Consider the following 12,132-nt stretch of genomic DNA (forward strand, 5'->3'; position numbering starts at 1 on the left):
GCAAAAGTCCTCAGTGCAACAATCTGTTCTTGTATCCAAGCAGGGAGGTGCAGGTAAGAATATTTCACTTGAGGAGGGACGAAGGCAAAGGGCAGAACCCCAGATTCTAAGGTAGCACCAGACTGGTGGCAGTACCCCAGGCTGAGGACAGGGGTTGGCAGGAGGCAGAGATGGCTGAGCACAAAGCAGGTTCCCTCTTCCTTTGGCATTGCTACCTGTCCTGTGAATTTTGCAGCTTCCCCTGGGGCAGCCGCCCTTCTCAGCCTGAAGTGGGTGGCCGGCCTTGGAATGGTGTCCCGCATGGCTGGCTCTCTAATATGCTTTGCCTCCTGGACTGCCTTACCACACAATTTTGGCTAAGGCTGGATTCCAAAAATCCCAGCTCTCAGAATCCTGGCAGGTGGTCATAATAGCACCTGTTGTTAGGTAAACTAGCACCTTTGGGATCTGGCTTTTTTTTAATCTTCTTTTTCTTTACCTAAACACAATGTGGAAGAAACCAAAGAATTGAGACAGTCATCCCAGTCTCTGGAAGTTCAATTTTGCTCCATAAAATGGAAAGGGACTACTCCAAACTCAGGAATAACCAATCAAGGGATAGAAAAATGATGAAAAGTGACTCAGGGTTTCTTGTGACTGTTACGGTTCCCACACAAAATTTCTAGGCTTTAAAGCCTTTGTTAAAGTGGAATGAACTGTTTCCCTTAGTGGCAAAAGTTCCAGGTGCCAGCTAATGGCAGCTGTCCCAAAGCTCTGAGGGTGGCTATGACTTTTTATTGGACTTGCTTTGCTCTCTTGATTTTGAGTAGGAACGTTTAGTTTCATCTCTGAGATATAGGGCGTTGCAGTAAACTTTAAAGAATACAAAATCTGAAATGCCTTTGCTGTGACCTGTAAGGGACCAGATGAATTCAGTCTCCTTGAACCTTGTGACTAGACTCTATAAGGAAAAAATGGGTTGTGATTTTGTAGATTTTAACGGGGAAGCAGCAGTGGCAAATGATGAGTGACCTTGGACAAGTCACTACTTCTGGGAGTTTCTATTTGCTTTGTCTGTAAAATGCGATTTCCATTAGATAATCCATGCAAACAACCCAGCTCAGTGCCTGGAATAGAGTTGGTGCTCATTTGTTTGATGCTGTTATTGTCCTAGTCAAGTCTGAAAGTTGTGAGGCAAGAGCTGAGAGAGATGGCTTCAGCGAGAATGAGTTCCTAGGACCCACTCAAATGTTAATGCCTCCTGTTAGAGTAGTTTGAAGCTGGAAACTACAAGAAAAGCTGAGTTGTGGGGGAAGACTGTTGCTTTTGGTTCGCTGAGATCACTTCCTGGCCTGAATCTTCAATGCTCACCTGCTACCATGTGTCAGGTCCATTCTCCTGCATCCTTCCTGCAGACCTGGCTAAAGTTGCCTCCAATAAAAATGGTTCCTCCAGGCTCCCTGGAGGAGAGGACTTTGGACCTGGCAAGTTGTGGTTCTGTTGATTTCTGAGACCCTCCTGATGACTCAGAAAAGAAAGCAATGAGCAAGGCATATCTGGCCAGCAGGAAATGTCTTTCACAGGAGAATGCTTAATTTTTTTTTTTTTTTTTTTTTTTGCGGTATGCGGGCCTCTCACTGTTGTGGCCTCTCCCGTTGCAGAGCACAGGCTCTGGACGCACAGGCTCAGCGGCCATGGCTCACGGGCCCAGCCGCTCCGTGGCATGTGGGATCTTCCCGGACCAGGGCATGAACCTGTGTCCCCTGTATCGGCAGGCGGACTCTCAACCACTGCGCCACCAGGGAAGCCCGAGAATGCTTAATTTCTAAGATGGGTGATGTCACCTCTCCTGAGGTTCCCTCTTCTGTCTGGTTTATACTAGGGAGAGGCAGTTGCAAGAGTCCTTTGTGACCCTCGTTCTGCTTGGGCAGGGGGAGCTCTCTGGAGCCCCCTCCTCTGACTACCAGCTTATTTTGGGTCCAGCGGGCTTCTTCTAGGCTTTGTCAGTCAAAAAATTAAAGGGTAGTCCTTTCTCAAAATTGTCTGGAAAATGATTAACCTGTTTCCTTTGATCCTTTCTGCCTTGTGGGAGGACAGTCAAGCAGCAAGGGTAGAGAATGCATTCTACCATTCTTGACAATGTTAAGGTAAACAGTGGGAGAAATTCAGCTGCTAAAGTGGTCCAACCCTGGCTATTTGGAGGGCTAGAAGCTGTGTGTGTGTGTGTGTGTTTGTGTTCTTTCTGTAAACACAGAGCTATTGAGTAAAAACAAACGACCATTTCCTCTAACTTTTTCTTTCCTTCTTTTTTTTTTAGGCCTGAATTTCCTGCTGCTATTCACAAAGATGCTTTTTATCTTTAACTTCTTGTTTTCCCCACTTCCGACTCCGGCACTGATCTGCATCCTGACCTTTGGAGCCGCCATATTCCTGTGGCTGATTAACAGACCCCGGCCCGTGTTGCCTGTTGTTGATCTGAACAAGCAATCGGTGGGACTCGAGGTAACTTACCCAGCACCTTTTCAGTTTGTCAAACTTGATCAAGCACAAACGAATTCAAGACCTGAGGATCACTGGTGAAGGAGACTTGGGTGGGGCGGGGGCTAGTGTGGGAAAATAAGCCATTTTGGTTAGCAAAACAACCCCAAATCTGTAAGTTAAACTTTCTAGTCATGGCATATTTTCCTTTGTAATAAAAATGAAATCACAGCTTTTACTGGTTTTATGATGCCAGTAATCTAGATCTGGGGTTGGCAAACTACAGCCTGCAGGCAAAATCCACCCTTTTCTGTGTGAGTAGCAAGCTAAGAATGTTTTTTATATTTTTCAAGGGATATGTAAAAAAAATTAAAAAGAGTGATAGATCATATGTGTTCCACGAAGCCTAAAGCATTTACAAAGTCCTTTACAGAAAAAGTTTGCTGACCCACGATCTAGATGAGGGAGTCAGTACTTTGGGGACAGGAGAACATTTTCATCAAGACACCCAGTGTCTGAGAATAGTAAAGAAGTTATTGAGTTAAATACCAGCTTTGAGGTAATGTTCCCTCTTAAAACGACAGACGTGGAGCTGGGCTTTTCCCCTCAATTCCCTGACTTTTCAGCAAATCACACCGCCTCCTATATCTCTGAGCTAAGGGAAAGCTCCAAGAATTTTCTCTCATGATTTTTCATCTTCAACCCTTTTCAGAGGAAAAAAGCATTCCTGTTCCTTTGTAAAGCTAACCCCTTCTGATCTTTTTACAAACTCTGTTCTTCTACTCGGGAATCTTACTCCAAGTTGCCTCCACTCTCCGCCTGCCTCCCTTTTATTTGGAAGATTTTTTAGCAGCATCTTCCTGTCCTGCTGGTCCTGCTGCTTCAGGCCACCATCTCTTTTCAATCCTCCCTTTTCCCCAGAGTCTTTAAGAGCAGTCCATTTGTTGATTCCCTCTTCTGAACTTCAGCTCACTGAGATCTGACCTTTATCACTACCATCTCCCCAGACTTCTCTGCATCGCTCATAATCTAACTTCTTAATGCAGTGATTCTTCAGCCTCTTGCTTTCAATTGACTTGACACTTCTTCTTTCCTGAAACTTCTACTTTTGCCTTTCATCGTATCCTTCAATGAGATTTCTTCCTAAGAAAGAAAGATTTCTTTCTTTGTCACTTAAGTTCTTTCCTCTCCTCATCTTACCGTGTCGGTCTCACCATCTCTTGATTCCTCTAAAGCAGGGGTTGGCAAACATGTTCTGTGAAGGCCAGACAGTGAAGAGTTTAGGCTTTGCAGACCACGTGGGTTGTGTCGCAACGACTCCACTCTGCCGTTATAGCGTGAAAGCACAGAAAATATGTAAATGAATGCGCATGACTGTGCTCCAATAAAATTTTATTTTAACAGTGACAAGCTATGTTTGGCCCCAGATTATAGTCTGCCAGTCCCTGCTTTCAATCCTCACTTCTTTTGAGAAAACCCCTCCTCTTCTATGACATGAATATGTACCTAAAAGTCTATGATGCCCAAATTTGACTTTCTACTTCTGACCTCGCCTGTGAGTTCCAGTCCATCTCAGTGACACTCAGGTACCTCAGGCTCCACACATCTTTGTACTGCATGTCTTCTCCCTTACACACACACACGCACACACACGCACACGCACACACACACACACGCATGCACCCTTTCCCGCTTCCCTTCCTGCTCTATCTCAGTTAAATGCATCTCTTCTTACCCAATTGCCTAAAGTTGAGTTGAATCATCTTTCGTTCTTCCTTCTTCCTCAGTCCATCTATGTAAGTAGACAACAAGACCCCATCTTTCTTTTCTAGAAAAAGAACTTCATTTCTTTTTTTTTTTTAATTTATTTTTTTTAATGGTTTTTTTTTGGCTGTGTTGGGTCTTCGTTGGTGTGCGCAGGCTTTCTCTAGTTGCAGCAAGCGGGGGCTACTCTTTGTTGTGGTGCACGGGCTTCTCATTGCAGTGGCATCTCGTTGCGGAGCACAGGCTCTAGGTGCGTGGGCTCAGTAGCTGTGGCATGCGGGCTCTAGGGCACAGGGTCAGTAGTTGTGGCGCATGGGCTTAGTTGCTACGTGGCATGTGGGATCTTCCCGGATCAGGGCTCGAACTCGTGGGCCCTGCATTGGCAGGCAGATTCTTAACCACTGCATCACCAGGGAAGTCCCAAAAGAACTTTATTTCTGATGTCTTGACTTAATGTGACATCTGATGGAAATCTCCTGGTGCTCCAGGTTAAGTCAGATCTCTTGTTATAGCCTCATGGATTACCTTGTACTTTTAGAGCCCTTATCTTGGTAGTAATGTACAGCTTTGAATGCTTATTTAATTGATACCTATGCTTCTCTAAACTAACTTTCATGAAGGTTGAACCATGCCTATAGCTCTTACTGCAGCTCCAGGATCTAAATCAGGGCCTGACCCTGTAGTTCTGCTGACATTTCTGGACAAATCCCTAGCTACTCCCTCTTTCTCAAATACCCTGTTCTCGAGCTGGCCACCAGAATCTTCAGTGTGCTTTCTTGCCTCTGTACCTTCTTTTTTTAATTTTAGTTGAAGTATAGTTGATTTATAATACTGTGTTAGTTTCAGGTGTACAGCATAGTGTTTTTTGTTTGTTTGTTTGTTTTGCGGTACACGGGCCTCTCACTGTTGTGGCCTCTCCCGTTGCGGAGCACAGGCTCCAGACGCGCAGGCTCAGCGGCCATGGCTCATGGGCCCAGCCGCTCCGCGGCACGTGGGATCCTCTCGGACCAGGGCACGAACCCGCGTCCCCTGCATCGGCAGGTGGACTCTCAACCACTGCGCCACCAGGGAAGCCACGCATAGTGTTTTTTGTTTTTGGGGTTTTTTTTGCAGATGATGTTCCATTATAGGTTATTATAAGACACTGTATAACTCCCTGTGCTATACAGTAAATCCTTGTTGCTTCCTCTGTGCCTTTGTTCAGGCTATTCCTTCACTTTGAATTATCCTCCTTTCCCTCTGCTCTACGAAACCACATCATTTTGGTAAATGCTTACTTATCTTCAAAGTCTCTATTGAAATATTATTTCTTCTCTGTAGCCTTTCTACTTGATACAGAATTGTTCACTTCATTCATTTCCCAAAACAATTATTATAGCATGTACATCACAGTATTATATTTGCATGTTTTTCCCTTCTCACCCTATCCCAGCTCCAAAAACTCTCATTTATGGGGTGCTCATGTGCAGTAATTTTGTCTTAACTCACTTTGCATCTACAGTAGTTGCCCAGTGACTGGAACACAGTATGCATTTGATAGATGTTTAAACTTCACATGATTTTTTTAAAACGATATAACTATAATATTATCTCTTTTGTGTGTGTGTGTGTGTGTGTGTGTGTGTGTGTGTGTGTGCATGCACGTGCGTGTATGCCTAGGGAGGTGGGGGGAGATTGCCAAAAACATAACTGTGACAACCTCTGGATTTCTCTGATATGAAGACACCACAATTTTGAGATTTAAAAAATTGATTGACTGAGTACTAAAAGGGTCATCGCTGTGACCTCAACAGTCAGTGTTTATGTTCTTTTCAGTTCAATCCATAAGGGTTTGGAAAGGGTGGGGAAAGACTCAGTCTTAACCTAAACTTGGTCTTTTGTCTTAGGGAGGAGCACGGAGAGGTCCTTGCCAGGACGATGACCTAATACGTTACTACTTCTCAGATGCCAAGACGATGTATGAAGTTTTCCAAAGAGGAGTTGCTGTGTCTGGTAAGCCTGGATGTCTCACCTTGCCTGTAAGACCAAGGTGGGGCCCTGTTCCATACCTCTCCTTCCCAGTCTCACTTCTAAAACTCTAGCTGTTTAAATGTGGTGGTCCAAGAAGAATCACAAATACAGCGTGGAGGGGACGTGAGCACAGAATCAGGATGGGTGCTGTAAACTGTGTAGTAGGACAGACTTGGGTTTGAAACCCAGTTCTTCTATTTCCAGCTGTGCGACTTTACATAAACGACTTTGCCTCTCTGAACCTATTTCTCACTTAACACAAGGAGAACTTCCTGGCCAAGTTGTTGTTAAAGAGTTAACAGTAGGAAAGTATTTTGATTAATTCACTAGTACATTATATTTGTTTAGGAACATGCTTTTCATAAATGCAATTCTCTGCATTATAGAATCTGAGCCAGAATTAGTATGCAGACCTCCTGACTTCTTACCTCGCCCTTGCCCCCAGTGCCATACTGCTGGCCCATGCTGCTGCCCATAGTATCACAGAAGGTAATTATCTTTTGGACTTTCTTAGAAACATCACCACGTGACCTTTGGTAGGGTCATTTGGAAAATATCAAGGCTCAGTAATTCTGTCTTGTATCATTGAACATGATGCTAGGTACACTGGTTTCCTTTCAAAATCAACTGGCTTATAACTCTCCCTATAACTTTTTTCTTTTGGGTGATATTCAGTCCAGGCGGAGGTTTACCTCTGTGACTTCTTCTCATCCCTTCCCTTCTGCCTTTTAATTATGACTATGACAATATTTAATAGTCGAGTGCTAACCAGCCTATCATATTGCACGGATATCATCTACTTTATCTTCCCCTACAGGGGTTAGTTGCTATCACCCCATTTTTATTTATTTTTATTTTTTAAATATTTATTTGTTTGTTTGTTTTGGCTGCGTCTCATCTTAGTTGCGACATCGTTGTTTGTTTGGTTTCTTTTGGCTGCGTTGGGTCTTTGCTGCTGCGCGCGGGCTTTCACTAGTTGCGGCAAGTGGGGGCTACTCTTTGTTGTGGTGCACGGGCTTCTCATTGTAGTGGCTTCTCTTGTTGCGGAGCACAGGCTGTAGGAGCCTGTGCTGTAGGCGTGCAGGCTTCAGTAGTTGTGGCACATGGGCTCAGTAGTTTTGGTGCACGGACTAAGTAGTTGTGGCGCATGGCGTAGTTGCTCCGTGGCATGTGGGATCTTCCTGGACCAGGGATGGAATCCGTGTCCCCTGCATTGGCAGGTGGATTCTTAACCACTGCGCCACCAGGGAAGTCCCTCACCCCCATTTTTTAAAGCAAGGAAACAGAGACTCTGAGATTCAGGAACATTTCAAAGGAGACAGAGCTAGAAAATGTTGACACTGATACTGAAATTTAAATCTGTCTATCTGGCTAGATTATTCTATTTTACGTCAGCTCTTAAGTGTTTTATAAAAGTTGTTGCACCTCCAGACAAGGAAAGGTTTTTGTAAAGAAAACTTATATCTGAAGTCTCTAAAGGGGACTGTACTTACTATTTCTGGCTCCAAATTAGTACTGATTTAGACTTCCAGGCAAATAACAAACACAAACCAATGCAACCATTAGTTTTATTTATTTGACAACTTAAGATAGTATATAGCTAATACAATAGACTTTCCTTTGGGATTTTCCATTTTTTGAAGTTTTCTTCACTGAGCATGTGTTGTTATTGTAACTAGAAACAAGTCATTGAGCGTGTAATATGTGGCACATAACACTGCTTCATTTAGAAATTTTATTTCAATACTCAATTTAAACTAAACAGATAAAGTTAAAATGGCTTCTCATGTAAGTAGGCTTGAAAAATCCATCCTGGCTATTTCCATAGAAAAATGACATGTCTGTCTACAACTGGGGTTGAATACATCAGCCCTAACCTCTATCTTTAACCCCTACTCAGTAGATGATCCATGTTGAGAATCACCTGCAGATAATGTTTAAAATATAGATCCTCTGGCTCCACCTTGTTGTTTTTTTTAATTTAATTTTATTTATTTATTTTTGGCTGTGTTGGGTCTTCGTTGCTGAGCATGGGCTTTCTCTAGTTGGGGCGAGTAGGGGCTACTCTTCATTGCAGTACACAGGCTTCTCTCATTACGGTGGCTTCTCTTGTTGTGGAGCATGGGCTCTAGGCATGCGGGCTTCCGTAGTTGTGGCACGCAGGCTCAGTAGTTGTGGCTCACGGGCTTAGTTGCTCTGCGGCATGTGAGATCTTCCTGGACCAGGGATCGGACCCGTGTCCCCTGCATTGGCAGGCGGATTCACAACCACTGTGCCACCAGAGAAGCCCTCCACTGTGTTTTACTGAATTAGAATTCCAAATAGTTTGACCTAAGAATATGAGTTTTTAACAAAGCTTTCCAGGGATTCTGCATGCCGGAGTTTCAACTCTATCCAGCTTTGGGACCCAGTTTTGCTGAGAAGTTGTTAATGGGTGGATTCTTTTTAGATGGCCACGTCTTAGAACAGAAGATCTAAGTTGCTTAAGTTAATCAAAGGCTAGGCTGTTGCCTGGTCAGGACTCTGGCTAATCAGACTGAAGCTGATTAGGGCACAGAGTTGAATGAAACCCCAATTGGTTCCCCTTTGGGCCAGTTATTTGACTTGTTCCTTGGTCATGGGCCTCTGCTAGTATTTTCATCAACAGGGAAGTGATAAGGAGATGCAGTATAGTTTTTCCCACCTTCATCAGCTCTGCCACTTACTGAGTGAGCTTGAAGCTGTCTAGCCCTTCATGATTCTTGGTACCGTGGGGATAACAGTAGTTATTGGGAAGACCCAATGAGTTAAAATGCCTAGCACAGAGTAAGCTAGGTACCATAAATGGTGCTTATCACTGGTGGTTAATGTCAGTACAGACAATCCCGTTGGTAGAGCACCAATGGCACACACTCTAGGCTGGAGCAGTGGCTGTGAACTCTAACGCAGGACTTGCCTGTGGCTTCAGGGAAAGTCTTAGTCTGAGACTTGACTTCTTGAGCGTTCATGCAGCTGTTTCAGCAGAAAGAAAAAGAACTAACGTTTCCTGTGGACAGTCTCCACATTATTTTTTTTTAATATCTCTTTAATCAGAGTGGCTATCTCTTTCCTGCTTTCTTTCCTTTTTCCTCTGTCACTTAGTCTGGAAGTTCACTTATTTACCTCTGAATTCCTAGTAACCTTCTCTTTGAATGCTTCCTTTGGGCTAGACCTGAATTCCTCTTGGCAATTTGGCTAAATCCTCTATGTAAAATTTCCTTCTCTTCTGCTTTTCTATTTATAACTCAGTCTCAGGCTTCCCTGGTGGCGCAGTGGTTAAGAGTCCGCCTGCCGATGCAGGGCACACGGGTTCGTGCCCCGGTCCGGGAAGATCCCACATGCCGCGGAGCGGCTGGGCGTGTGAGCCATGGCCACTGAGCCTGCGTGTCCGGAGCCTGTGCTCCGCAACGGGAGAGGCCACAACAGTGAGATGCCTGCGTACCGCAAAAAAATAATAATAAAAAAAATAATAACTCAGTCTCATTCTGGCTTAGATGTGGGGTCTTCTCGTCCGGTTAGAGTTGTTCCTTAGCCTAACAAATATCATGACTTTCGTGGCTTCTGTGGCTGCAATGACTATTTACTCTAGTAAGTGGATGTTCCCAGACTTATTGTAATTTTAAATAAGGCTGAGTAGTTTCAATGTTCAGAAGTGTAATTCTTCTATTGTCAAATGTAAGACAATAAATGTAAGTTGTAAAAATCTTGATGGCCAGTGTGTGTGTACATGTGTGTGTATACATGTGTGTGTGTACACGTGTGCTCCTGTATGTACTCGTATGTGTATGTGTTCTTGCAGTTCTTTATGAGTCTCAGTATCTCAGAAGACACGCTCATACAAACGGGCGAAGTACATTACCAGATAAAACTTAACAAATGAGGGGAAAGGCCCCACTTTAATAGCTGTTAAAGAAACCTAGACTAAAGTAATAACTTTCTAAAAAATTTTTTATTTTATTCATTTATTTATTTATTTTTGGCTGCTTCGGGTCTTAGTTGTGGCCCACGGGCTCTTTTCGTTGTGGCGCATGGGCATCTCTCTAGTTGTGAGGGTTTTCTCTTCTCTGGTTGTGGTGCACGGGCTCCAGGGCGTGTGGGCTCTCTAGTTGTGGCACATGGGCTTAGTTGCCCCACAGCATGTGGGATCTTAGTTCTCTGACCAGGGATCGAACCCACATCCCCTGCATTGCAGGACAGATTCTTTACCACTGCACCTCCAGGGAAGTCCCTAAAGCAATAAATTTTAAAACCTATTTAACCAGAAGACATATTAAAAAGAGACTATTTAGTGTCTATGACTTGATATATTGCTGGTTGGAGAAAAGCAAATTGTCACAGCTGCTTCACCAAGCAATGTGGGGCCAGGTATTAAAAACCTGAGCCGTGTGACCAACCATCCTCACTCCCAGCCGCTGCCACCCTTCCCAACACAGTTATTTCATTTAAAATACTCTATTCTAAGAAAATTTTCTAACTTTGAAATGATCAGTTGGAAAATGTGCATCATACCATTACCATTACCAAGATTGAGGTGTCAATCTTGGAAACAATCTCAATGCCCATAATGAGATAAATTCAGCTATACAGTAGAACCCTTCATAACTTGGCCATAATAAGGCCATTGAAATCTCTACAGAGAAGAAATAATAACAGGGGAATATTTATATCAAACAGGGGAAGGAAGCAGGATACCAAAATATACATGTGGAATGAGTATAACCCTGTAGAACTATCAAAGGAGGTATGAAAGAAAATATCATCCTTAACAATGGTGTTTATGTGATGAGATTATTGATGACTTGTATTTTGATTTTTTTCTAAATTTTTATGAACATATATTTCTTTCATTGTAGGGAAGCTCAATCCGAGATTATCCGATATAGTCTATTAGTGTTTACTTGTGAGCTTTTGCTTGTTCACCTCACGTGGGCTAGTCCATACTCATGGCTTTCCCCAAATGCCTGTTACCATGGAGGTCACACATTCCAACATGGAACCACCCTTGTTTTGTAGCATTTCCCAAGTGTTTCAAATGTAGTTTGCAAGGCTCCCTCTGCCTTTGAGAACTGAGTACTTACTGCGTTTGAATTTCCTTGGCACATAAGAGAAGCTCGCATCTTTACTGGATTTGTCCTTTGTGTCTTGTCTCTTCCTAACCTCCTTTAACCTTCTCTGGTCCAAAGAATTTGCAACTGGAGCTGATTTTCATTTAATGTTATGTTTTTAGACAATGGGCCTTGCTTGGGATATAGAAAACGAAACCAGCCCTACAGATGGCTGTCCTACAAACAGGTAAGTCAGGCCCATGATTTTGGATAAATTCTTTTGCTTATGTGGTTATCTTGGGCTAATATGATCTCTTTTGGGTCTTGACTGCTTTTTTTTCTCTCTCTTTACCTCTCTCACTTGTAGGTGTCTGATCGAGCAGAGTACCTGGGCTCCTATCTCTTGCATAAAGGATATAAGCAATCACAAGAACACTTTGTTGGCATCTTTGCTCAGAATAGGCCAGAGGTAACCATGCTGAAATTAACTCAAGGAAATGAGTCAGGGCTAAGTCTAAAGACTTTAAACCCTACCCCAAATCCAGCACTCTGACACTTGCTGATGACTTATCAAAGCTGTTTAAAGACCTCAGATTCTTTAAATATTGTTCCACTTAAAAGTTACAGTGCAGGACTTCTTTAATCCTGGTTGAATGTCTGGTGCTATTTGCTAGGTGACTGGACTTCTCTTACATGTCTCCCATTATGTGTCATTTTAAGTCAATCTGTTGTATGAAGAAAATAAGGAAGCTATGAAGGACTGGCAAGTAAGAGCTTGAGGATGATGTGGAAAGGGATGAGTTTGTACTAGAATTGGAATTTGCACATTGTACGTGAA

At 43.3% G+C, this 12,132-nt stretch overlaps 1 protein-coding gene across 4 annotated transcripts in view; it reads left to right on the plus strand.

Moving 5' to 3' along the window:
- ACSL5 (acyl-CoA synthetase long chain family member 5) overlaps positions 1-12,132 on the plus strand; it is a 45,039-nt gene that overhangs the window by 16,607 nt on the left and 16,300 nt on the right. For 3 of the 4 annotated variants that reach the window (XM_027112580.1, XM_027112583.1, XM_027112581.1), the window contains 4 exons: positions 2,297-2,481; positions 6,108-6,213; positions 11,477-11,541; positions 11,662-11,763. In XM_027112580.1, the coding sequence (XP_026968381.1) occupies positions 2,326-2,481; positions 6,108-6,213; positions 11,477-11,541; positions 11,662-11,763 (429 nt within the window). In that variant the 5' untranslated portion in view covers positions 2,297-2,325. Of the gene's footprint in view, positions 1-1,989; positions 2,127-2,296; positions 2,482-6,107; positions 6,214-11,476; positions 11,542-11,661; positions 11,764-12,132 lie in introns of those variants that run through there. The other variant, XM_027112582.1, reaches the window with a different exon arrangement.

Source organism: Aethalodelphis obliquidens, unplaced genomic scaffold, assembly GCF_003676395.1.
Source record: "Aethalodelphis obliquidens isolate GAN/ISIS:26980383/991018 unplaced genomic scaffold, ASM367639v1 scaffold11, whole genome shotgun sequence".
In the NCBI taxonomy this organism is placed as follows: Eukaryota; Metazoa; Chordata; class Mammalia; order Artiodactyla; family Delphinidae; genus Aethalodelphis; species Aethalodelphis obliquidens.